Genomic DNA, 23,500 nt, shown 5'->3' with positions numbered 1-23,500 from the left:
AAGCTTCATCGTGATGTGCAACATCTATCTTCCAAAGGAAAAGTCCCTAGTCCTCTTCTTTCTTGCAGAACTCCAAGCTTCTTCCAACCGGTGGCAGCTTCCTTGCACCCTCAGCTGGCATTTCCTGGGCTCCTGCCCACTCTCGACACTGTTGCGACTATTGGACTTGGTCCCCTTGTCTTACAGGTACTCAGGTCCGGAAATCCACTGTTGCTTCATTGCTGGTATTTGTTCTTCCTGCAGAATCCCCCTGTCACGACTTCTGTGATCTCTGGGAGTAGTAGGTGCACTTTACACCTACCTTTCAGGGTCTTGGGGTGGGCTATTTTTCTAACCCTCACTGTTTTCTTATAGTCCCAGCGACCCCCTACAAGCTCACATAGGTTTGGGGTCCATTTGTGGTTCGCATTCCACTTTTGGAGTATATGGTTTGTGTTGCCCCATACCTATGTGTTCCTATTCTACACTAATAAGGGATAACTGGACCTGGCACCAGGTGTAAGTACCTCTGGTACCCAATACAAGCCAGGCCAGCCTCCTACAAAATGCACCACAACATCTGTACTGAATACACTGAGAAGAGTATTAGTTTAATCGACTTAGTTGTTCTGATGTAAATCATCCCACAGAGGATCACTGGGGATGAAGTAGGATTCACAGCCAACAACAAGTTGTGATGGACCGCAGGTGGACCATTGTTGGCAGCAATTCCTGGTCAATCCTGGTGACCACTTGTTCTCCTTGTTACATCACCTTCCCTGCTCAGGGATTAAAATTGTTTATAAGAGTAGTAAAAGGTCTGCGCACATGACACAGACCTGTGATGAAATTAGATAGTAAATCTCTCTTTCCAATGTATCAGCATCTTTAAGAGTGCTAAACAATTCATTCTTATGAAAAACACCTGCTCATATGTGAACTCTGACACCAGTGGTCTGCAAGAACTATAAAGTATTCTCTTACCAGTCATGTTTGAAAACTCCCCTTCAGCACATGGCACACAGTCAAAGCAGCAGATGGGCCTCCCTTCTATTGGAGCTTTTCGGTACCCATGGAGGCAGCTCTCACTGCAAACAGATCGAGGAATCTGTGAGGAAAGAGGCAATAGAGAAGCATTAGATGAGGGCTGACAGTCTCCAAACCTGAAGACAGCAGCATGTGAAACATCTCACCCTGTACAAAAGGAAGACTAAGGCCCTGATATATGCCAAAGTGGCGCAGCGCAGTGCTCTGCCAAAAATAGCCGTGCCACACTGTGCCACTTTTGAAACACAGGGATGCAACATATTTACAGGAATTTGGCATTCCTTTGCATTTCCCCCTGTGCTGGTGCTAAATTAAGCTGCCTGCACCAACGCGGGCATCCTTGCACTATAGTACAAGGGAGTCTGCACTGAAGGGAAAGGATTTTTATGTGCCGGTAGATGTCCCTTCCTGCACATAAACAATCTATATTGATGATTTGGCACTTCTATGCGTGCTCCAAAGCGTCATTTGGAATGATTGTTTATATGCAGGAAGGCATACCTTCCCGCACATGAGCAATTATCCACAGCATTTTGCTTCTTTTATGTGTGCTGCAGAATGCAGCACACAGAAAAAGCAAAAAACAAGAAGGAATAAAAACATTCCTCCTTGTTTTGCCATGCTAACTCCACCCTTGGGGTGGCTTTAGATTTTGGCGCGGCTACTGATTTATGATTACTCGTATATCTGGGGAAGTGTCAAACGCTATGGCTATTGCGGTGGAACGCACACTGCAACACCCATTGCACGCCCCTCTGACGCAGAAAACTACATCAAAGGCACCCATAATGCCAAGGAGGTGTAATGCCACAAAAATACATTTTTGGTGAGCAGCAAAATATTTTCCACTGCAGTGTGTTGACTTTTTCATGATGCCAGTGCTCACCTCAACCACAATCCACTCACTAAAGATGAGGAACAACAAAGAGAAAAAGGGATTCAGAGCAGGATTTGATTCCCTTCATCACAAAAGCGCAGTCAGCCTTTCTGGGTGGCAGCAGAGCATTGTACAGGATCAAAGGCAACATAAAGTCACAAGCGATAGGAGCAGTAGGAAAGCATCAATTCTATGCACCCTGCTGCAGCCAGCTGTTTTAACTGTGTGCAACACAGGCTCAGCAAAGACTTATTTAAGACTCCACTCTGAGCGGGTATCACTGAGAGATATACTCAAGCGGCACAGGAGAAAAAATAGAAAAAGCTGTGAAATAATGTATAAACATTCACAATGAGTCTATCAATCGTTACATTTCAACTTCATTTACATAATGAGATATTAGATATATAATAAAAACTCTTTTAAAGAAGTGATTGGAGTGGTAACCGGTTAGTAAATTTTCATTACATTGTAATGCAGTATTGCTTTAAGAAGTGCAGTGTTGGGGTGGTCTTGGTGGTTACTGAAATGTTGTTCCAGATTCCTGCGTACATCAATGATATATTGTGACTGATTTATAGTTGGTCTGATTTATTGTCTCAGATTAGAGACTATAAAATGTATGAGTTTGTATGTGTGTCTGTGTGTATGTGGTATGTGGCATGTTTATTGTGCAATCCTAGCCAGATATCAGTGGAGTAATGTAAATGGTCAATGACAAGTATAAAGTCAACATGTGACAGAGCGGTAGGTAGGGTGTGCATGGTTAGTGCATTATCTAGTAATAATCTTTGGAGAAGAATGTCTTGAACACTTACCTAAATTGGAGGATGTTGGAAAGTGGGTGTATTGGTAAGGGCAGGTAGGTACCTACACTTCACAATAGGCCACAATCCCCCACTAGGTCCAGTAAAAGGCTCAAAAAATGTATCCTTGCTCAGCCCTTAGTAGCTTGGCCCACAGGCAGTTGGGTTTAACTAAGAACACAGGTGTGTAACGCATTTAATATCAACAAAAAAGTAAATAAGTAAAACACAATAAAAAGCCAATACAAATGTATACAAACAGGACACATGTTTATCTTTACAATGGCATCAGAATCACAAATATCCAATGTAGGGAACCAGAGATATGATTTTTAAAGTTTAAATGTAAAAAGAACTGCTTTCCATTGCTTAAAAACCAAAAGCTCTATCCGTGGACATCTGGTCGCGCTTGACGAGGGCAAAGTTCAAAGTTGAGGCTGACAGCGATGGAGCCCTGCTTTGACACACTGATCAGGAGGCCTCAGTCAAAGTTTTATCTTCACACTTGGAAACTTTCTTCGAGCTTTTCGTTGGGCGGTCCTCCTCAGCAAGCTGATTTCGATGCAACATCGCCGGATTATCTTTCCGCAAGCCCCTGGTCAAATCCTGGGAATCCAGAACTCCAAAACGTTCAGCTGGATGAACCTGAATTTCAGGTAAAGTCGTGGTTGAAGGAGCCGGCTTGACTCTCGACGTTGAGTCGGTCCACTTATGGACCTTTTTTCTTAAAGTTGATCCACACCTCTCCAAACTTTTGGATCTGCTCCCAGAAGTCCTTTTTGGGGACTTGAAGTGTCCACAAACTTGAGCACAAGGTTCCAGAAGCTCCAACTTGCTCCTTGGATGTTGGGACTATAGATCCCAGAATGCACCTGGTCAGAATCCTCAAGTGGCCTCTAGGCACGTGTAAGCTGGGCTCTTCTTACAGTACTTAATGCAGGGGACTCCGGTCAACTTCTTTGTACCTGTAGGTTAGAGGGAGTCCTCTCCTGGAGTTGCAGAAGGCAAAGACCTTTTCTTGAGGAAGTCCAAAGTCTACAGCTGGTGCAGTCCTTGTAAGTGCACTTCTTCAGGTGCAGACTAGTGGTTCAGCAGGGCAGTCCCTCTTTTCCAGTATTTTCTTTCAGTAGGGATCTAAATTGCTAGGCAGCTCAGCCATTTTTATAATTACTCCTTGCTTGGTAAGGAGGGAAGAAGCACTGACTAATGGGTTGCAGGGTGCCAACCTCTGGGTCAACCACTTCCTATGAAGTGTGTCACAAACCAATTACAGAAAGCAACATTCTTTGAAAATCTAACATGGAGGAAATCTCTCATTGAAGGTTACATCTCTGAGCATACTCACTGATGTGGTCAAGATTCCCTAACGCACCCCTTCCAGCCCTTCTCCTAATCTTTTTATTGGGGCTCCCATCTGGCTGGGGGAACAAGAAATGTAGAAAGTGCAGTTTCTGTCTCAGGTGGCTTTCCCTCCTTTGAAAACAGTTTGGCTACTCTCCCCATCTTGCTCTGCCACCTGCTGCAGAAGTTCTCCTCCCACCAGACACTTTCTTTATTTTAGCCCAGGCCACTTCACACCTCATTAAGCCAGCTTGGCTCAGGCTGCCAGAGACTGACCAAACAGGTTAGGTCACTACAGGGCTGATTTTGGTAACTTTCAGAAAGAGTTCTAAAACTCTTTCTCTGTACCAGTTGGATTTATTATAACTTTAAATTTGGTACCAAACGTGATAGTTTAACTACTTTCTAGTATGAATGAAACTTTATTAGTTTTAAATAGAGTATTCCCATGGTAGCCTATGGGGCCAATGCATTACAAAGTGAAAAACAACTTGTGTCTGTTTTCCCCTCACCATGGCTTATAACACAGCTTTGATAAAGTCTCTGCTATTTCCACTGCACCCAACCCTTGGGGCACTTAGGGTTGATCTTAGGGGTGACCTATATGCAAAGATAAGGTAGTTTAGGACATTCGAAGAACTTTCAATTTTAATTCCAAAGTCGAATTTGTGGTTAACTTTAACTTAAAAGCAGTCAGATGACAGACACAGGTGAGCCCTAACTACACTGGGGTCCCTAAACCTACATGCCCTATCATTTACTAGTGACTTATAGGCAGGTTATCTGAGCCTATTATAAATAGGCCTAATTTGCATATACCATTTTAAACAGAGCATTGGCCCTGGCACTGGTTAGCAGTGCCCAGAGCACCGTCAGAGTCAGAAAACACCAGTATCAGCTAAAAATGAGGACAAAAAGTGAGGAGACTTCCACAATCAGCCAAGTGTTCTCACAGAGCAATGTTGGGGGGTCCTTATGGATACAGAATTGTTTTCCAAATCCTGTTTCCATCGAGAGAAAAGGTCCACTTCCTTTTTTCTTTACTTTAAGCTCAGCCTGTAGTCTTATGGTGTCCTGGCTGTAGTTGTACAGAGAACCACCAGAGATGGCAAACTTGTTTTAAGATAAACAGCCATACTGGTTGATGTGCCATTGTAAATGATTCAGTTGTTTTTTTTAAATAGTGCATGCTAGCAAGGAGGAATAATGGAAGAGGTGTGTAATAAACACCCCCACTGACCCCGCAGAGTGGGGAGTATGTGCCTGAGCTCCATGGGACCCCCTCAGCACAGTACCTAGGCCTGACAGCTCCTGAATAAGTCCAGAGAGGGGCCTGTTCCTGTCTAGCTTTCATGATTTTCTGATTTTTTCCTACTCCCGGGCCCCATTTAAACTGAATCCAACCCAATGCCACCTTTTGCACAGTTTATCTTATTACTTTCTGACTTTCGATGTGTGTTTGTTTCGTCACTTTCTTTACTTATTTTACTCGATTTTTTGTTTTGTACTATGTTTGTCCTGCCAGAATATCAGGTGCTCTGGAGGCAACTGCATCTCTATATGTCCTGCAAGGCTGGCACCATTATTGACCATGAGGAGGGCCTGCTCAACATGTGAGGTCTTGAGGTGGAGGGCTCAGTGAGTATTGTTTTTGTTTTCTAAAAATTAATCTAATATTAAGCATTACTTTTTTCAAGCAGCATGATCATAGATAAGTTAAGACATACGTAATTTTCTTTTTTTTAAATATATCAATATAATATGTGTATTTCATTATTTAAGTGTGCATGTTCATTATTCACAAAGTGAGTATATAGATATATATATATCTTTTTTCTACATAATATAAACATGTTTGTTTATTATAAAATGTAAATTACATGTGTGTATTTAAGTAATTGTGTGGCAGTCACCACTGAGTAGCTATAATTATGACTGCTTTTCCATAGACATGGCATTTTTTTGTTTGCTAATAACTTTGGTGCCATTTGATGAATCTTCCCGAAACGTTCCAAAAAAACTAATTCACTTCAGCTCCTTCCTGGAAAGTTTTGGGGTGATGTCAAGCGGGGGCTAAGAAAAAAGGGGTACCAAAACACAAAATCCCTGTGCATTTTTCATATACCTTCTTAGGCAGTGCTGGAACAAAAACATCTAAATAGAATTATACCAGATTTGGTAGGAAACTAGATCTTAGTCCTTAGATTGAGTTTTTGTGATTTGGTAGAAATCCGTTCAGTAGTTTTGGGACATTACAATTCAAAAATATTTGTATATCTTGTTGGCTTTTTTTCTTCAGCCTTTTCGTCTCTCATTCCCATGGAAGAGAGAGACTCCTGCAAGAACTATGGGAATGCCTGCTTTGATTGTCTGGCTGTTGGAGGTTCAGAAATGAAATGGATAGTGTTACTGTTTATTGTGGAAAATTGCTGGTGTTGTGAGTATAGAGTAAAAAAGCTATGTAAGGGGTAAAGGACAAAGGCATCCTGTTCCCATAGTTATTGATAGGGATTGTAAAAGGTAGTTGTTTATTAGAGCCTACTACTCATGGATAGAGCCTTTGGGAGAGTTCTTAGTGTAGAGGTTATTCTTTCCTTGCACCCTACTCCACATGCCCGTCACCTTGAGGAGAGGTATAAGCAGAGAGGCCAATCTCACCTCACAGACTTTTACATACACCTGTTGCCTTGGGGTGATGTTTCATCAGAAAGAACACCTTACTGAGCAAGGTACGCAACCTCAGGGAGAGGTCTCAGTGGAGTGGCCAGTCTTTCACCACACTACTTCGCAAGCCTACGATGGTCACCTTGGTCACCTTGGTTAGAGGCCTCAGAGGAGAGGCCAATGCCTCCCCACACCATGGAGAGGTCTCAGGAGATAGGCCACTCTCTCCCCTATCTGTCACTCTGGTTAGATGTGTCAGCAGAGAGACCACTCCTTCCTCACACCCTACTATGCACATCTATCATCCAAGAGAGTGGTGGAAGCAGAAAGGCTTTCTCTCCTCAAGTACTACTATGCACAGCTTCCACTCTGGGTAGAGGACTCAAGGGTCAGATCAGCGTCTCCCCACAGCATAATGTGTGTGTTTGCCCCAGTCTGGGGAGAGGTGTAGGCAGAGAGCCTTCTTTCTTTTGACTCTTTACTATGTACTAAGGGCCAGATTTACTAAAAAGTGGTGCAACACAATGCTGTGCCACTTTAGAAATGCAAGGATGCGTGGTATTTACTGAAAGATGGTGCATCCCTATGTTTCCCCCTGCACCAGCGCTAAAATTGAGCTGCAAACAATGTTACACCTGACAGCCTTAGGGTGGTCACCCCTAACTTTTTGCCAGTCTCCCTCCACTTTTTGGACACTGTTTTTGCTGGTTTTAGGACTCTGCACCCTTTACCACTACTAACCAGTGCTAAAGTGTATATGCTCTTTCCCTTAAAACATGGTGACATTGGATCATACCCAATTGGCTTATTTAATTTACTTATAAGTCTCTAGTAAAGTGCACTATATGTGCCCAGGGCATGTAGATTAAATGCTACTAGTGAGCCTGCAGCACTGATTGTGCCACCCACTTAACTAGCATCTTAACCATGTCTCAGGCCTGCCATTGTAAGGCCTGTGTGTGCAGTCTCACTGCCAATTCGACTTGGCATTTAAAATTACTTGCCAAGCCTAAAACTCCCCATTTTCTACATATAAGTCACCCCTAAGGGAGACCCTAGGTAACCCATAGGGCAGAGTGCTGTGTAGACAAAAGGCAGGACATGTACTTGTGTAGTTTACATGTCCAGCTAGTGTCAAACATCTAAATTTGTTTTACACTGCTGCGAGGCTTGCTCCTTTCATAGGCTAACATTAGGGCTGCCCTCGTATAATGTTTGAGGGGTAGCTTATGATATGAAAGGAGTAACTAGGTCATATTTAGCATGGCCAGAATGGTAATACAAAATCCTGCTGACTGGTGAAGTTGGATTTAATATTACTATTTTAGAAATGCCACTTTTAGAAAGTGGGAATTTCTCTGCACTTAAATCCTTCTGTGCCTTATAATCCATGTCTGGCTAGGTTTAGTTGACAGCTCCCTTGTGCATTCACTCAGAGAACCCCAAACAGTGCTCAGTCACACTTAAACACATCTGCGTATTGAATGGGTCTTCCTGGGCTGGGAGGGTGGAGGGACTGACACTTACTTGTCAACGGACAGTAGCCTGCCCTCACACAAAGGACTGACACATCCCCTACTGGGACTCTGGCAGACAGGATGGAACTAAAAGGGGACCTTGTGCACTTTTAAGCTACTCTTTGAAGTCTCCCCCATACCAAAGGCACATTTGGGTACTTATACAGGGTCTCTGACCCTACCAACTGAGACACTTTCTGGAGAAGAAACCCTGAACCAAAGCCTGCAACCTGCCAAGAAGAACTGCCGGGCTGCACAAAGAACTCACCTGAACTGCTTCTCTGAGAAGGACTGCTGCCTTGCTGCTCTCTTGCTGTGCTGAGAAGTGCTCTGCAAGGGCTTGGATAGAGCCTGCCTTCTGTTCTCTGAAGTCTCAGGAGCAAAATGACTTCATTCCTGCAAAAGAACTCCTTGTAAGGTGAAAATTGACACACAGCCTGCAAGAAACTACGCACAGCCTGCATCGCGGTGAGAAAATCACTGCATACTGAACCGGAAAGTCGCAGCCTGACTTTGCAAGGAGATAATCGATGCAGCGCTAGCGTTGTGACCAGAAATGTGATGCACATCCCACAGGATCGACGCAAAGCAGAGCCGGAACGACGCAGCCCGACTTCCTACGAGGAATCTACGTAGCGCCTGCTGTGCAGCAGAAATTACCAGGCATCGCCCATCGGATCGACGCAACCCCTATGGCTTCGTCCTGCATGCCCAGGATTTCGACGCATCGTCTCCGGGTGTCCGAAAACCCTGCAACCCAATGAGGATCCCAGTCTCTGCACCGGAAATCGACACAAAGCCTGGTCTGCATGAAAACTCAACGACGCATCGTCTGTGTGCATTGAAAAAATCGATGCACACCTCACCGTTTTCAACGCATCTCCTCCTCAGTGGTCCCTTGCAGAGAATTTGAACACAAACCAGGTACTTTGTGCTTGCAAGAGACATGTGTTGCTTTTTGAAGGCTAAAGACACTTTAGAAGATTTTTACAGAAGTATACTTATTGAATCTTGATTGTTTTGACCTGCATCTTACCAGGTAAATATTAAATATTTTTCTAAACACTATGTGGTGTATTTTTGGGGTGTTCTACTGTGTTATTGCATGATTTATTGCACAAATACTTTACACATTGCCTTCTAAGTTAAACCTGACTGCTCCATGCCAACCTACCAGAGGGTGGGCACAGGATAATTTGGATTGTGTGTTACTTACCCTAACTTGAGTCAGGTTCCTTGCTTGGACAGGGGATAGCCTGACTGCCAACCAAAGACCCCATTTCTAACAAGCGCCAACACAGGCTTCCTTGCACCATAGTGTAAGGGTGTCTACACTGAGGTGAGTGATTGTTTATGTGCAGGGAGGTGTCCCTTCCTGTACATTTACAATCTGCAATGGCAATTTGGCACGTCTATGTGTGGTGCAATTTCCTTCACATAAATAATCATTCATGGCCTTTTGCTTTTTTGATGTGTGCCACAAAAACAATTTCTCCTTGTTTTGCCATGCTAACGCCACCCCTGGGATGGTGTTAGTTTTTGGGTCTTCTACAGATTTACACCGTCTTAAAAATCTGTGGCAGCGTCAAAAGCATTTGGTGTTGCTGTGGAATGCCCACAGCAACACCCATTGCATGCCCCTCTGATGCAGAAAACTGCATGGGGAGCCCACGTTTACAAGTGACTTTAAGCCACAAAAAAGTGGCTTAGCACCACCTTGCAAATGTGGTGCACCACACAGCCCCACCAGAGCATCACTAAAAGTGACACACTTGTGGTGCTACAGCCTTATAAATCTCGTCTGAAGTTCCTACCCCCACCCTACTGCACACACACCCACACCCATCATTAAAGAGAGATGTATCAGCTGAGAGGCAAGTCCCTTGCAACACTCTACTTCACACACCCATCATCCAAGGGAGAGGTCTTAGTGGACAGGTCAGGTCCTCCCTATGTGCTACTACGCACACCCATCATCCAAGAGATACATCTCAGCTATGAGGCTAGTCCCTCCCATATATCCTACTTTGCAGAAAGATGAGTTCCTTTCCACACTTTAGTACACACACCCGTCAACCAAAAAAGAGGTTTTGAAGGAGAGGCCACTCCCTCGCCACACCCTACAATGCACACCCATTACCCTGCCAGTAGCTGCGAGTAGAGAGTTCAGCTTCTCTCCATATCCTACTACTCACACCTGTTATCCCAGTCAGAGGTGTTAGCAGGGATACCAGTTAAGTCTAAACCCTACTATGCTCACTTGTCATGCAAGAGATAGGTCTCAGCAGAGAGATCAGTCTCCCTTCTCACTCTAGTACTGACATCCGTCATCCGAAAGGGAGGCCTTTGAGCAGAGATCAGTATATTCCCAACCCTACAATGCACACCCGTCATCCCAGAGAGAGATTTGGGTGGAGAGGTCAGTCCCTTTCCATATGCTAATACACTTTCTTATTATCCCAGGCAGAGGTATTAGCAGTGATATCACTTGTTTTTAACACCTTACTATGGGCACCCGGCATGCGTAGGTGTGAGTAGAGAGTGTAGTTCCTTCCCACATCCTTTCATGCATACCTGTCATGAAGAAGAGGTCTTGGGGGAGAAGGCTAGTCCCTGGCTGATTAATTAATCCAGTGGTTTTAAAAAGCACAACTAATCATGTCAAAGGAGGTGCTTGAGGGTCCTGATGGTTCTTAAGACTCGGCCAGGTCTTAAGCACTTTCTGGAATTCCACTAGAGAGGTGGAGGTCCATACCTGCAGAAGGAGGTCAATCCAGGATTTCGCAATGAGGTAGGAAAAAGAGTGACCTTTGTGGTTGCTTTGGTGGATGCAGGGAGTGTGAGCAAGTGAGAGGAAGGTGGGGTAAAGTTGTCTCACAGGTTGTTGGAAGTTCAGGTAATGGTTGATGTAGGCTGGTCATTGGTAGTGTTGTGCTTTGTGGGCATGGATCATCAGAGTGAATTGGCATCTCTTCGGTATGGGGAGTCAGTGGAGGTTTCTGAGTTGGGGGGTAATGTGGGTCCACGAGGTCAATGATGAGTCTGGCAGCAGTTATGTATGGTCTGGAATCTCTGCAGAAGGTGTGTGGTGATTCCAGTTTAGTTTGCATTGTCGTAGTCTGAATGGCTGGTGATTAGAGCCAGAGTGACAATATGTCTGGTGTTCAGTGGAAGCCATTAAAAGACTTTTTTTTAACATGTGAAGTATACAAAAGCAGGTAGAGGTGACTGTGTTGATCTGGGATTTCATGTTCAGTTTGCTGCCCAGGATTATGCTGGGGTTTCTGGTGTGGTTGGTCAGTTTTGGTGATGGTCTTAGTTCCTAGGGCCACCAGGAGTCACTCCAAGGGGTTCTATTGTTGCTGAAAATCAACACTTCCGTTTTGCCCATATTGAAAGTTGGTTCTTGTATTGGTGCGATTAAGAGGATGAGCTAGGTATTGACTGTGTAGGATATGATGTTTAGTACATGGGATCTGATGATGTTGGCCAAGGGGGTCATGTTGGTATTGAAGAGGGTGGGACTGAGGGAGGATCCTTGAGGGACTCCACAGATTATGTCCTTGGAGTTGGAGGTGAAAGGGAGTAAGTGGATGTTCTGAGTTCTCCTGGTGAGGAAGGAGGAGATCCACTAGAGGGCGTTTCCTTGGATACCAATTTGATGGAGTGCTCTGATCAGGATGTGATGAGATATTGTGTCAAAGGTTGCTAAGAGGTTGAGGAGGATCAGAGTCACTGTTTCTCCCTGGTCGAGGAGGACTTTGATGTCATTGGTAGCTGTGATCAAGGCAGTCTTGGTTTTGTGGATCGGCACAGAATCCAGATTGGGACAAGTCTTGGAGAAGGTTCTGCTTCAGATATTATGTAAATGTATTACTTTTTCCAGGACTTTGGTGAAAACAGGGAGATGAGACAGTAGTTTTTGAATTCACTCAGGTCAGCAGATGGGTTTTTGAGGAGTGGTTTGACTTCTGTATGTTTCCAGTCTTTGGGAACGGTGGCCATGGCAAATGAGAATTTGGGGCCATATCTATGAACACATTTTCCCATAGGCACAGGTTGGGTAAAACGTTTGCTACATCTGGCCCTTGAAGAGGGTGGTGGGCTTGCTGAAGATCCAGCAGCTTAAGGGGATTTAAATGTGGTGTGGGCAGGGGTTTATGGGCGTTCTAAGTGAATGGAGTTCATGATGATGGCTTTCCTCTTTGTCTCTCTCAATAGCTGGTGGTAGAGTGTCTTTGCTTGTGTTCCATCGTCTTTCCAGTTGCTTGCAGTGTCGTTTTGCTGTTCTCAGTTCTTTGGTGTACCATTTTGCCTGCTTGGTGGATCTCCTATGTCTGCTAGTCATGATGAGAGCAATGATGTTGGTACAGCGGTTGATCCAGGAGTTGGAGTTTTTGATAGCTTGGTCATGGTTTGATGCAGTCTTAGGGCATGATGTGTTGAGGATGTTGGCCCATTGGTTTTCTGATACTTTGCCCCAGCTGTGGTGGGGGACACTGAGTGCCTCAGCGCTAGACGTTCTGGGGCTGGAGATGTTGAAGTGTACGATGGACTGGTGAGTACAGGTGAGTTTGTTGATGTGGCTGTACTTGACTCTGTAGCTGGAAGTGAAAATGTGGTCCAGCATGTATTCTGAGTTGTGAGTGGGGTCAGTGATGAGTTGAGTGAGTCTGATGTTATTTATGCTCTTAAGGAGGCTGGTGGTATTGGTGTAATTGATGTGGAAATTCAGATCTCAAAGGAAGATGTAGTCTTTGGAGTCAATGGTGAGAGAAGTGATAATGTCAGTGATGATGTGCAGAACCTGAGGCTTGCTCCAGGTAATGTGTAGGTGAGGGTGCCTGTAATGGTGTTTTTTCCATTAGTTTTGAGTTTGCATTTGAGGTATTCCATGGTCTGGATGGTGTCTTCTGTCTTGGTAGTGCAGTGGATGTTTTACTTGTGGATGTTTGAGATCCCTCCTACGGGATCTCCACACATTGCTCCCCTTTCTTTTCATGTCTGTTCTTGTCATGCCAGTTGCAATGGGGGCAGCTCCTTGGAGTGAGTTCTTTCAATAGTGTGTACTGCACAGTTTTCAGCCTGACTGTATACATAGGAAGAACTAGCTCACAAGACTCTTGCAAGAGTGGTAGAAATAATGTACTTCTGAGGAGTATACAGCTGGTGTATATTTTTTTATGAAAAAATAGTTCAACCAAAAACAAAATGCTTATGTAGACGTAGGGTGGCTCTGAAAAGTCTTTTGTATTTATAGTGTGTATTGTTCCATAGAACTCGACTCCATCTCACATATAGATAGCAGGCACATCAAAACAGATATTGTTTTGATGAATGGAGGCCATGCCATGGTCACAAAGAAATACAGGAATGTTTTATTAATACACTTCTGAGACTTCTCAATCTTAGGAAGAAACTGTTTTGACTATTGCCATTTTTGTCTTTGACATATATTAGAACTTACAAAGAATGTGTGAGGAAGGAGAAACATCAATTGTGAAAAGGTCTCCTCAGTTGGATTGTGCCACCACAGTGAGCTATCATCAGGTCTGGGTGCTCACAATCGAAAATGTTCTCAATCATTGGTAACAATTGATACCACTTCATACCTCTGTGTTTAATCCAAATAATGTCCAAGTTATGAATTCCCAGATACCACAATTGTTGTCCTATTCTATAACCCAGTGGATTGAGCTGTGACCCAAACTCAGGGGCAAACCATGATACAGTATGGGGATGTTAGTCATGACAGCAGTGCTCAGCAGAATGAGTAATATTCAGGAAGAGGGAAAATGGAAGGGAGGCAAAGGTACAGGCACAGAGCTTCCAGTTCAACCATCCCTGACCAATCTTTGATATGTTATCAAGTTAATTAATGGCTATTGAAATGTTTTGTATTAAGTGTAAATGTCTCTCGGGAGTATTTGCTGTTATTGAAAGCTTTCTACTCACTATCTATATAATTTTGGAGAGTGGCCTTGCAAACACACTCATAAAGCCACAAATATTCTCAATGAGTCTCTCGGTAGTGAAGTGTCAGCTAAGAGGATATGTTGTTATGAAAGTGAAGTAATAACCCCGTAGAGTACTAAGATGAGGAGCCAATATGAAAGTATACCATAGTGACTGCATATGTTATAATGTGAAAAAAGAGGGCCTTGTGATTATGTTCTGCCAAGTATATGGAGTCTTTATTTTGTAGTGATGTGTTACTGTAAAGGCTGTTTTTGCAACCCCCATTATCATCCTTACTTACTGAAAAAAGGGGATTTGCAGAGAGCTTACTTCTTCACTAAGGGTTTTTACATCCATCCATGTGTCATTTGACACTAGTGAGGCTCCTCTTCAATCATAGACACTGTTCACTCAGAGAAAAGATTTTTGCACATGGTTGACATCCACACTAAAGGCCCGTATTTATACTTTTTTAGCGCCGAATTTGCGTCGTTTTTTGACGCAAAAAACGGCGCAACCTTGCAAAATACCGTTGTATTTTGTGGGTTTGCGCCGTTTTGCGTCAAAAAGCGGCGCAAATGCGGCGCTAAAAAAAGTATAAATACGGGCCTAAGCTCTTTAAAACTCAGGTCCCTGTGCTGAGGTGCTACTAGAGAGAGAAAAATGTACAAGATATACTCAGTCTTTGTCAACTCATTCCTTATTTAATCTGTACCCTGTTAAAAAGTGTCAGCACCTGGGCTAGAGTGCTTGCTGTTTGTAAATCCAATGATACACCATGTTCACTCAGAGAAAATATTTTGGTACAGGGGTAAGTTACTCACTAAAGCCTTTCAGACCCAGTCTTTATACTGTACGGAGGTGTCAGTAGAGAGGATAAGTTGTCACAAAACTGAAACATCCACTCTGTATAGACATGTATTATAAAGGTTTACTGGTGCATCACACTTCAGCATACTCATTCTGCACTGTATTAAAATATGGTGGCAGAGAGCCTGTTTCTTTGAAGCCTTCTACACTATCCTTTACTCTGTTCAGAGCTGTCACTAGAGAGGTTTCTGTTTGCAAAACCAATCATATATCTTCTTCACTAGGAGAAAAGGAATTTGTAGAGGCATGAGTTCCTCACTAAAGCCTTTTACACCCAATTAAGCTTCACCCTGCATACAGTTAAAAGAAAAGAAGCCACTCTTTCGTCAAACTGTACAGAATTTGTGCCCTCTTTAAATGTGATAATAGAAGGCCTAGTGTTTCTTTAGAACTTTCTAGACAGATCCTTTACTCTTTTCAGAGATGTCATATGACAGATTGCTGTTTGAAAACTGAATCAAACAACCTGTTTACAGTGAGAAATGGTATGTACAGAGAGATGAGTTCACTACTAAAACCTTCTGTACCGACCAATCAGACTGCATAGAGGTTTCAGCAGAGGTGGTATGTTGCTATATAACTGAACCATTCACTCTGTATGGAATTGTATGAGAAAAAGTAAGTCTTTCATCAAACTCTGTGATATTCATTCTGAACTCTGTTAGCTAGAACATGGCCTACTTGTTCTCTAATACCTTCTACACAAAACCTTTAGTCAGATATTTCAGTAGAGAGCCTGCTGTTTGTAAATTGATATAACACATCATTTACTATTTATCTACATTCTTCTACAGCGAGTTTTAACTCTCTGCTGAGGTGTCAGTAGAGAGGCTGCTGTTAAGGAGTAGTATGAGCTACAAACACTGTTTAATCAAACTCTACAATACAGAATGGACAGCATGTTACAATGTACTAGCACAGGGCCTAGTTATTCCTTTGACCCTTCTACATGGACTGTTACTCTGTTCAGAAGTATGACATGAGAGGGTGGTCTTACTGTACTGAACCAAACACCCTGTTCCCTAAAAGATAAGGCCTTGCAGAAGGGTGAGATCCTCACTAAAGCCTTTCACACCCAGCCTTCACTTTGCAGATAAGTCTTAGGAGAGAAGGTGCGTTTTTATAATAATCAAGCATTTACGGTGCACAGAGGTGTCAGTATAGATGGAGCTCTTAGCAAACACAAACATAAAGCGCTATCACCAGAGACCATGTAGTTGTAAAACTGAAATAGTCACCCTGCATAGGCCAAGAAAATGAAGGTGCTTTTGTATGAAACTATAGCATAACGTTTCTGTACCTTATTGATATGTGCTTGCACAGGGTGTACTGTGTTTATAATTTGTTGTATACAAAACCTTAACTCTGCAGACAGGTGACACTATAGAGCGTAGCATCATGAAATATATTCATATACTCCATCCACTTAGATATAACATATATGGAGATGGGTTTTTTTAAACCTTCCACACACATTGGGATCCCTGTTAAAATATGGTGGTCAAGGCCTGGTGTTTCTTTCCATCCTTCTACACTGACGTATTACTCTAAGAAATGTTAGTAGAGACACTGCTGTTAGTTAAGCAAAACCATATATTCTGTTTACAGAGAGACATGGTCTTTATAGAAGGATGGCTTTGTCAGTAAATCTTTTGATACCCAGCTTTCACCTTGTAGCGTGGTTTCTCCAAGTCAGGGTACGTTGTCATGAAGGCTATGCGCGTTTAGAATGTGCACCCTGTTAAAATCTGATAACAGATGTTATCCGGGTTCTGTCACTCCTTTTACCCAGTCCCTTTTCTCTGGTCAGAGGTGTGAGTAGAGAGGCTGCACTTGGTAAACACAATTGTTGGTCTTATTGACACAGAGATAATGTGGTTGCAGAAGGGTGACTCCCTCACTAAAGCCTTTTAAAACTAGACTTCACTCTGTAGAGAAGTCTGAGCAGAGAGACAATGGTTGTCATAAAGCCCAAGCATTCTGCCTGTATAGAGGTTAAAGAAAGGAGGGAGTCTTTTATGAAATTGCCATATAGAATGACAACTCTGTTGAAATATGATGGCACAGGGACTAACATTGTTGTATAACATTCTACACAAAACCTTTGCTCTGTACAAATGTGTCAGTGTAGATGCATTTCTTATCAAATCCAAAAATACACCCTGTTTGCTCAGAGAAAATGTGTTTACAAAGGGTGATTTGCTCACTACAGATTTTGATGCCCACTGTTTACACTGTAAATAAGTCTCAGCAGTGAGGCTATTTGGTAATTCTACTGATGCATTTTCTTTATACATATGTTTGGACTCAGTCATCAAATTGTCAGTCAACAAACTCCAGCCGGATGAAGCAGAGGTCTGCAGCAGAAGTGGGATACTCCTTTGGCAAAGAGCCGCGGAAACATATATGCTGCAGCAGAGAAAAACATAGTGGGAGAAGCTGCAAAGTCAATTGGACCAGCAATACAGCTTGGGTGGATAGGCAAGCAGGCTAGTTGCGGTCTCCCCCTGGTTCTCAGAGTACTTTTTGGCCAAATGTTGTTTTTTCTTCAGTTTTGAAAAATGGCCATCTGGGCACCTTTATCACCACAATCAAGGGTTCAGGAGTGATGGGACACCTCTTGGGAGTTCAGTACTCACTTGGCCGGGTCCAGGTTTGGGTTCAAGATGGTGCAAGCCTGGTATGTCCCTGTGGCTCTGAACAGGAGGCCAGTAACCCTTGGAGTCACTGTGGAAATACTGAGAGCAATTGATGTAGGGCTCAACAGCAGGGCTGGCGGCTGAGGGTTGAAGGCAGGCTCCAGGCAGCAGGACAGTCCTTTCAGTTTCAGCAGACGTATGGCAGAACACAAGGCAGATCACAGCAGCAGGAAGTCCTATCAGAGTCTTTAAACAGGTCCAGTAATGAAGAGTTGAAGAGTTATTTTTATATCCTAGTTCCCTTCTTCTGGAAATTGAAAACGTTTCTGGAAAGATTTTGGAAATGATTAGAATTTTCTGACTCCCCTGCCGTGGCACCAAGCTGGCTGCAGTGACAATAGAAGGTTGTTATGCCATTATGTGAAGGCAGAGCACGAGCTATTCAGGTGTGAATTGGGCTGTGCTAAGCTCTGCCCCCCATCCTGCCAGCAGATGGCCCATTCAGGTACACCTAACCCCTCTATTGTGTGACTATTTAGGAGGAATTTACAAAGTCTAACTGTCAGATATACCCAACCATGTGACCTAAGACAGGCTACAGGCACAGAGGACTAAGGCCAGGAAATTGCCAACTTTCTAAAAGTTGCATTTTCCAAATTTGATCAAAATTGGGTAGTTGGTTGACTGGGGAGTAAACCATAGTCAACCAACAGCTACAATCCTAGTAAATGTAAGTGTCAGGCAAATCCTAAATTAACCTTTTCTTGCCTTGTGGTAGCTCTGCACAGAGCAGTCAGATTTAATTTAGAGGCAAGGTAAAAAGTGTTTGTGAAAACACTTCAAACATTAAAGCAGTGAAAACACCACACAAAAAGATTATACACCTGGTTAGAAAAACAAATCTAAATGTAATAAATAAAACAAGACCAAAATGACAAAAGTCCAATAAGTAGAACTGAGATATGGAATTTAAAAATTTTGAGTCAAAAATAGAAGCAAAAAGTGCTCTTGGGGACATCTGGTCACAACTGACTGGGACAAAGTCAAAAGTTCAGGCCGACCGTAATGGAGCATGGGTCAGCTGCAGGGACCCAGTTAAGCCCTCTCAACCAAAGTACCTTGAAAACGGTCTGCAAAGCATTGCATAGATCTGCGTCGAAGATGCATAGTGCAGCCTAGGAGATGTGTCAGTTCTGAGATGAGGCAAGGCTGGGGTGCAATATCCTTCTGTGTCAATGTTGAGGATCCTGTTGGTGGTGCTGCTAAAGAGAAGGCCGGTGTCGAAGCTGAGTTGCGCTGTCAAAGTGATACATGGGTTCCGATGAGTGGTGAAGATGCGATGCAGAGTTTCAGGTTTGTTGTTGAGGCTGTCATTGAAGGGAGATATAAGGAGCTTGCACTGAGAAAAGTGCCCCACAGTGGTGGTTCAGAAAGGTGATGCGTCAAACCCAAGATGCGGGCTGCGGTGGTGATGTGAGTTTATTGTGATGGATCCAATCCAGGCAACAGCGGCAATGTGTCGTATCTGCTTGAAGGTGTGCAGCTCAGCTGAGGAGATGCATTGGTTCTGCTCAGGGAAGTATAGCTCAGCAGAGGTTGTGTTTGTTCCGCAGAGAAAGGACCTTAAACACACTTCCAAGGTTCCAGGACTGCGGTAACACCACTTTGCAGGGTAGACTCACAGATGACAGAGTCTAGATGCAGAAGCAGGATGGATGGAACTCTTTTATGTCGCTGAGACATGACATCAGGAAGCCAGCAAACTAGCCCTTCGGCTCACTCTGGGTTCAAGTGATGTTGGTATAGTCCTTCTCACCCAGGCCGAGGCCAGCAGGCCAGCACAGCAAATCAGGTGTACAGCAGAGTGCAGTCCTCCAGAGCTACAGTCCTTCAGCAATACAGCAAACCATCTTCCTGGCAGTGTACACACTGGTCCAGAGGTGTACTGAAGTGGTGGTCCAGTACCTATTTCCAGTAGGGCCTTTCAAGTGGTGGAGACCTCAAAGACAGGCATTTAGAGCGTACAAAGGTCCTTGCCTTCCTGTCCTGGCTCCAGATTCAAGACAGCCCTTTGTGTAGGGGCAGGACATATCCTATTCAGGTATAAGTGAGGCTGTGCCCAACTCCTCCCTCTTATCCTCCCAGGGAGGGCCATCAAGTCACATCTAAACTCTTACTGAGTGTGATTATCTATGGGGAATACACAAAGCCCAGCTGTCACCCACCCCAGACAAGTAATCAGAGACAGCCAGCAAATGGCCAAAGTAAGAAAATGCCAACTTTCTAAAAGTGGCATTTTCAGAATTGTAATTTAAATCCGTCTTCACTAGGAGTTGTGATTTTCAATTGTGATTCCAGCGACACCAAACTTGAAAAGCCTATCTTTTCCAGATTGTGAACTACACTTATTCAATGTAATAAGGTATTCACATTGTTATCCTATGGGAGCGGTAGTCTTTGCTGTAGTGAAGGACGACTTTGGGAGTTTTTCACTACTATGACATGTAAAACCTAAAAGTAAATGCCCTGCCTTTAAAATAGTTAGCATCCTGCCCTTTCGGTTGTCCAGGGTCTACCATGGGCGGTCTTATAGCTCTAGAAAGGGAACGTTAGGGCCTGGCAAAAGGGCTTTTTTGCCAGGTCGATATGGCAGTGTAAAACTGCACACCCAGGATCTGCAATGGCAGGCATGAGACATGGTAAAGGGGCTACCTAACTGTGTGACACAATCAATGCTTCATTCCCACTGGTTGCATTTAATTTACAGACCCTTTATACTCATAGTACCACTTTACTAGGGACATATAAGTAAATTAAATATACCAATTGTGGTAAATCAAGATCACCATCTTTAGGTGGGAGAGCACAGGCACTGTAGCAATGGTTAGCAGTGGTAAAGTGTAGTGACTCCTAATACCAGCAACACCAGTTCAGAAAATGGAGGAGGTAGGCAAAAGTTTTGGGGGGGCACTCTAAGGCTCCCAGGTCTAACAGTAATGAAAAGTCTGATTTTACCATTAAAGAGGGCTTATCATTACAATTACATAGGTAACAAACAGGGCATATATACCTCCTCTCAATTAGGAATACAGCTATTAAATGTAAGAAATAATCCCCAATGTTATCCTAAGGAGGGGTAAGCCTCACAGTACTAAAGAACAAATTTGGGAGTTTCTCACTACCAGGACATGCAAAACCTAAAAGTACATGTCCCACATTTCAATTATACAGCACCCTGCCCTATGGGCTACCTAGGCCTACCTTAGGTATGGCATATAAATAATAAAAGGGGGATTTATGGCTTGGCAAGGGAGTTTAAAAGTCAAAGGTGATTTGGCAAGGCTTGGGACAGGTTTTAGAGTGCTACTTAGGAGGGTGTTGTAAGGTTACTTTAGCAATTCGACAGGCATATTATTTTGGATTAGGCCTGAAGCTTGTGCCCTTTTACTTAGATACATGGCATTTTTTTCCTTTTATTATTTGAGCAAAAGCTTCATTTTAGTGGAGGTGTTTTTATTATTTTATCATGTGTTCTTTGACACAGAATTATGTTATTCATTTCTCTGCATGATATTTTCACTCAAAGCTAAACATCATAGGTTTATGAGACATTGCCGGCAAAAAGCATTCATCATGTCCAGAACCCTTATATACAGAAATATATGTGTTGTCACATCGGGGCAGTTTTCTCAGAAGGCCAGATGTTTCATTATAAAACACCTCACTACCCCCCCGTATAATAGAAGGCAACTCCAGCTAGGTGCCTTTGTATGAAAAACGCAGACCGTACCGTTTCTGCTGAGACCTAACTCCTTCTCTGTCCCTATGTGGGAAGACTTTCAGTAGACCAACAGATGCCTTCTGTACCTACAAACACAGGTATGGGGGTGAGTTCTTTCTGGGGGGCCTGATGGGCAGAATAGGGCTTACACTGCCATGCGCTTATATAGAATATTAGTAGGATAGGTAGGGATTCTAGAACCATTATTGTGACAGTATGGTGGGACTTTTTCCTATGTTTCTCTTTCATTGTCACTGCTTTGCTTTTATTATGTTTTATCATCCTTCAAATCCTTCAAATCAAAATGCATGCCTTTTAGAATGCAATTGATTCAATAAAATATATTAAACCTAGTCCTGCTTCTGTTTATTTTTGCCTGTGTGAGACATATGTGACTGAGAAAAAGGTGAATGATCTCTTCCCCCACGGGTTTCCATGAGAAATCTGGATATCATGCAAACGGCTGCCACAATTCACCTTTACCCTTGGGCACTGGTGAGGTGCTGCCAGCTGGCTGGCAGGTTAGGCCGACAGCTGTCACACGGCTCAGGATCAGACTCAGTCCGCTGCACTTGGTGGTGCTGCTGCCCAAATCCAGCAGGCTCATTACTATAACAGGAGTCTTTACGATGAGGGTGGAACAGTAAGTGCTGCAGGCCCACTGGTAGTATTTCATTTACTGGCCCTGAGTCTATGGTATACCACTCTAAAAGGGACTTATAGGTAAGTTAGAAATATTCCAATTAAATCGTGTTCAGTAGAGTGAGCACAAGCGCTTTAGCGCTGGTTAGCGGTGGTGATGTACACAGAGTCCTAAGTGTAAAATAAGAAAAAATAGGAGGCAAAAAGTTTGGGGGGTGACCACCTTAAGGAAGGTAAATCTAACACAGAGCCTCTACTATGTTGAGCAGTGTGGCAAGAGGGTCTGCTGTTTGTAAACTGAATGATATACCCTGTTCACTCAGAGAGTGTTTCTAGAGGGATGAGTTCCTTTGTAAATCCTCATACTAGGGGGGCATATTTACAAGGAATTGGTATAGGGCAGTGCCACAAGCCTTTCTGCTGCACTGCTCTACATCAATTCGAAAAGGCAAAATGTGGCCCATTCCTGTCCTTTCCCCCCTACGCTGGTGCACAATTTGCTGACTAGCATCTATGCAGGCACGCTTGCCCAATTGTGTCTGCATTGTTGTAGAATGTTTGGTAGGATTAGCACCTTCGCCATGCACATCAAGTTATTTCACATATTACATAATTGATGATACCTTCTGTGGTATCTTGGTATTATCACTGTGTGAGAAAGTAGCCTCTTTCTAGCATGGCTACCCCCATTTCAGGCCTGTTTGTCAGGTTGTTTGACTGTGTCACTGGGATCCTGCTAACCAGGACCCCAGTGCTTATGCTCTCTCTCCTTTAAATTTGGGTGTTGGATACGGTCAACACAGTATTACACTCATAATTGGTATACTGGTGCTCCCTTATAAGTCCCTAGTATATGGTACCCAGGTACTCAGGACAATGGGGTTCCAGGACTGCAGAATTTCTTTTGCCACCCATATCAAACTCATGCAATGGCTTCTACAGGACTGCTGTTGCAGCCTGTGTGAAATGGTGCATACACTATTTCACAGCCATTTACACTGCACCATGTCACTTATAAGTCACCTATATACCAGGCCTTCCAACTCTGAATGCTGGGTGCAGAGTACCTGTGTGCGAGGGTACCCCTGCACTACCAGAGGTGCCCCCACGTCATCCAGGACCATTTTCCCAGACTTCATGAGTGCGGGGATGCCATTTTACATATGAACTGGACATAGGTCAATACCTATGTCCAGCTTCACAATGGTAGCTCCGAATATGGCCATGTATGGTCTCTAACATCTTGGAACTATACCCCAATGCTGATTCTAGCATTGGTTATGTAGTTCCATGCATTCTGGGGGCTCCACACTGGACTATCCAGCAATGCCATACCAGCGTTCTGAGGTTTTCCAGGCAGCCCCAGATGCTGCCACCTC

General features: G+C 43.6%; 1 protein-coding gene across 1 annotated transcript in view; it reads right to left on the bottom strand.

Moving 5' to 3' along the window:
* Window positions 1–23,500, bottom strand: part of LOC138278782 (vomeronasal type-2 receptor 26-like) — a 69,749-nt gene that overhangs the window by 14,303 nt on the left and 31,946 nt on the right. The window contains exon 4 of the mRNA XM_069219304.1: window positions 964–1,087. Within this exon, the coding sequence (XP_069075405.1) occupies window positions 964–1,087 (124 nt within the window). The remainder of the gene's footprint in view (window positions 1–963; window positions 1,088–23,500) is intronic.

Source organism: Pleurodeles waltl, chromosome 2_2, assembly GCF_031143425.1.
Source record: "Pleurodeles waltl isolate 20211129_DDA chromosome 2_2, aPleWal1.hap1.20221129, whole genome shotgun sequence".
Classification (NCBI taxonomy): domain Eukaryota; kingdom Metazoa; phylum Chordata; class Amphibia; order Caudata; family Salamandridae; genus Pleurodeles; species Pleurodeles waltl.
This window is presented reverse-complemented; position numbering and strand designations above follow the sequence as displayed.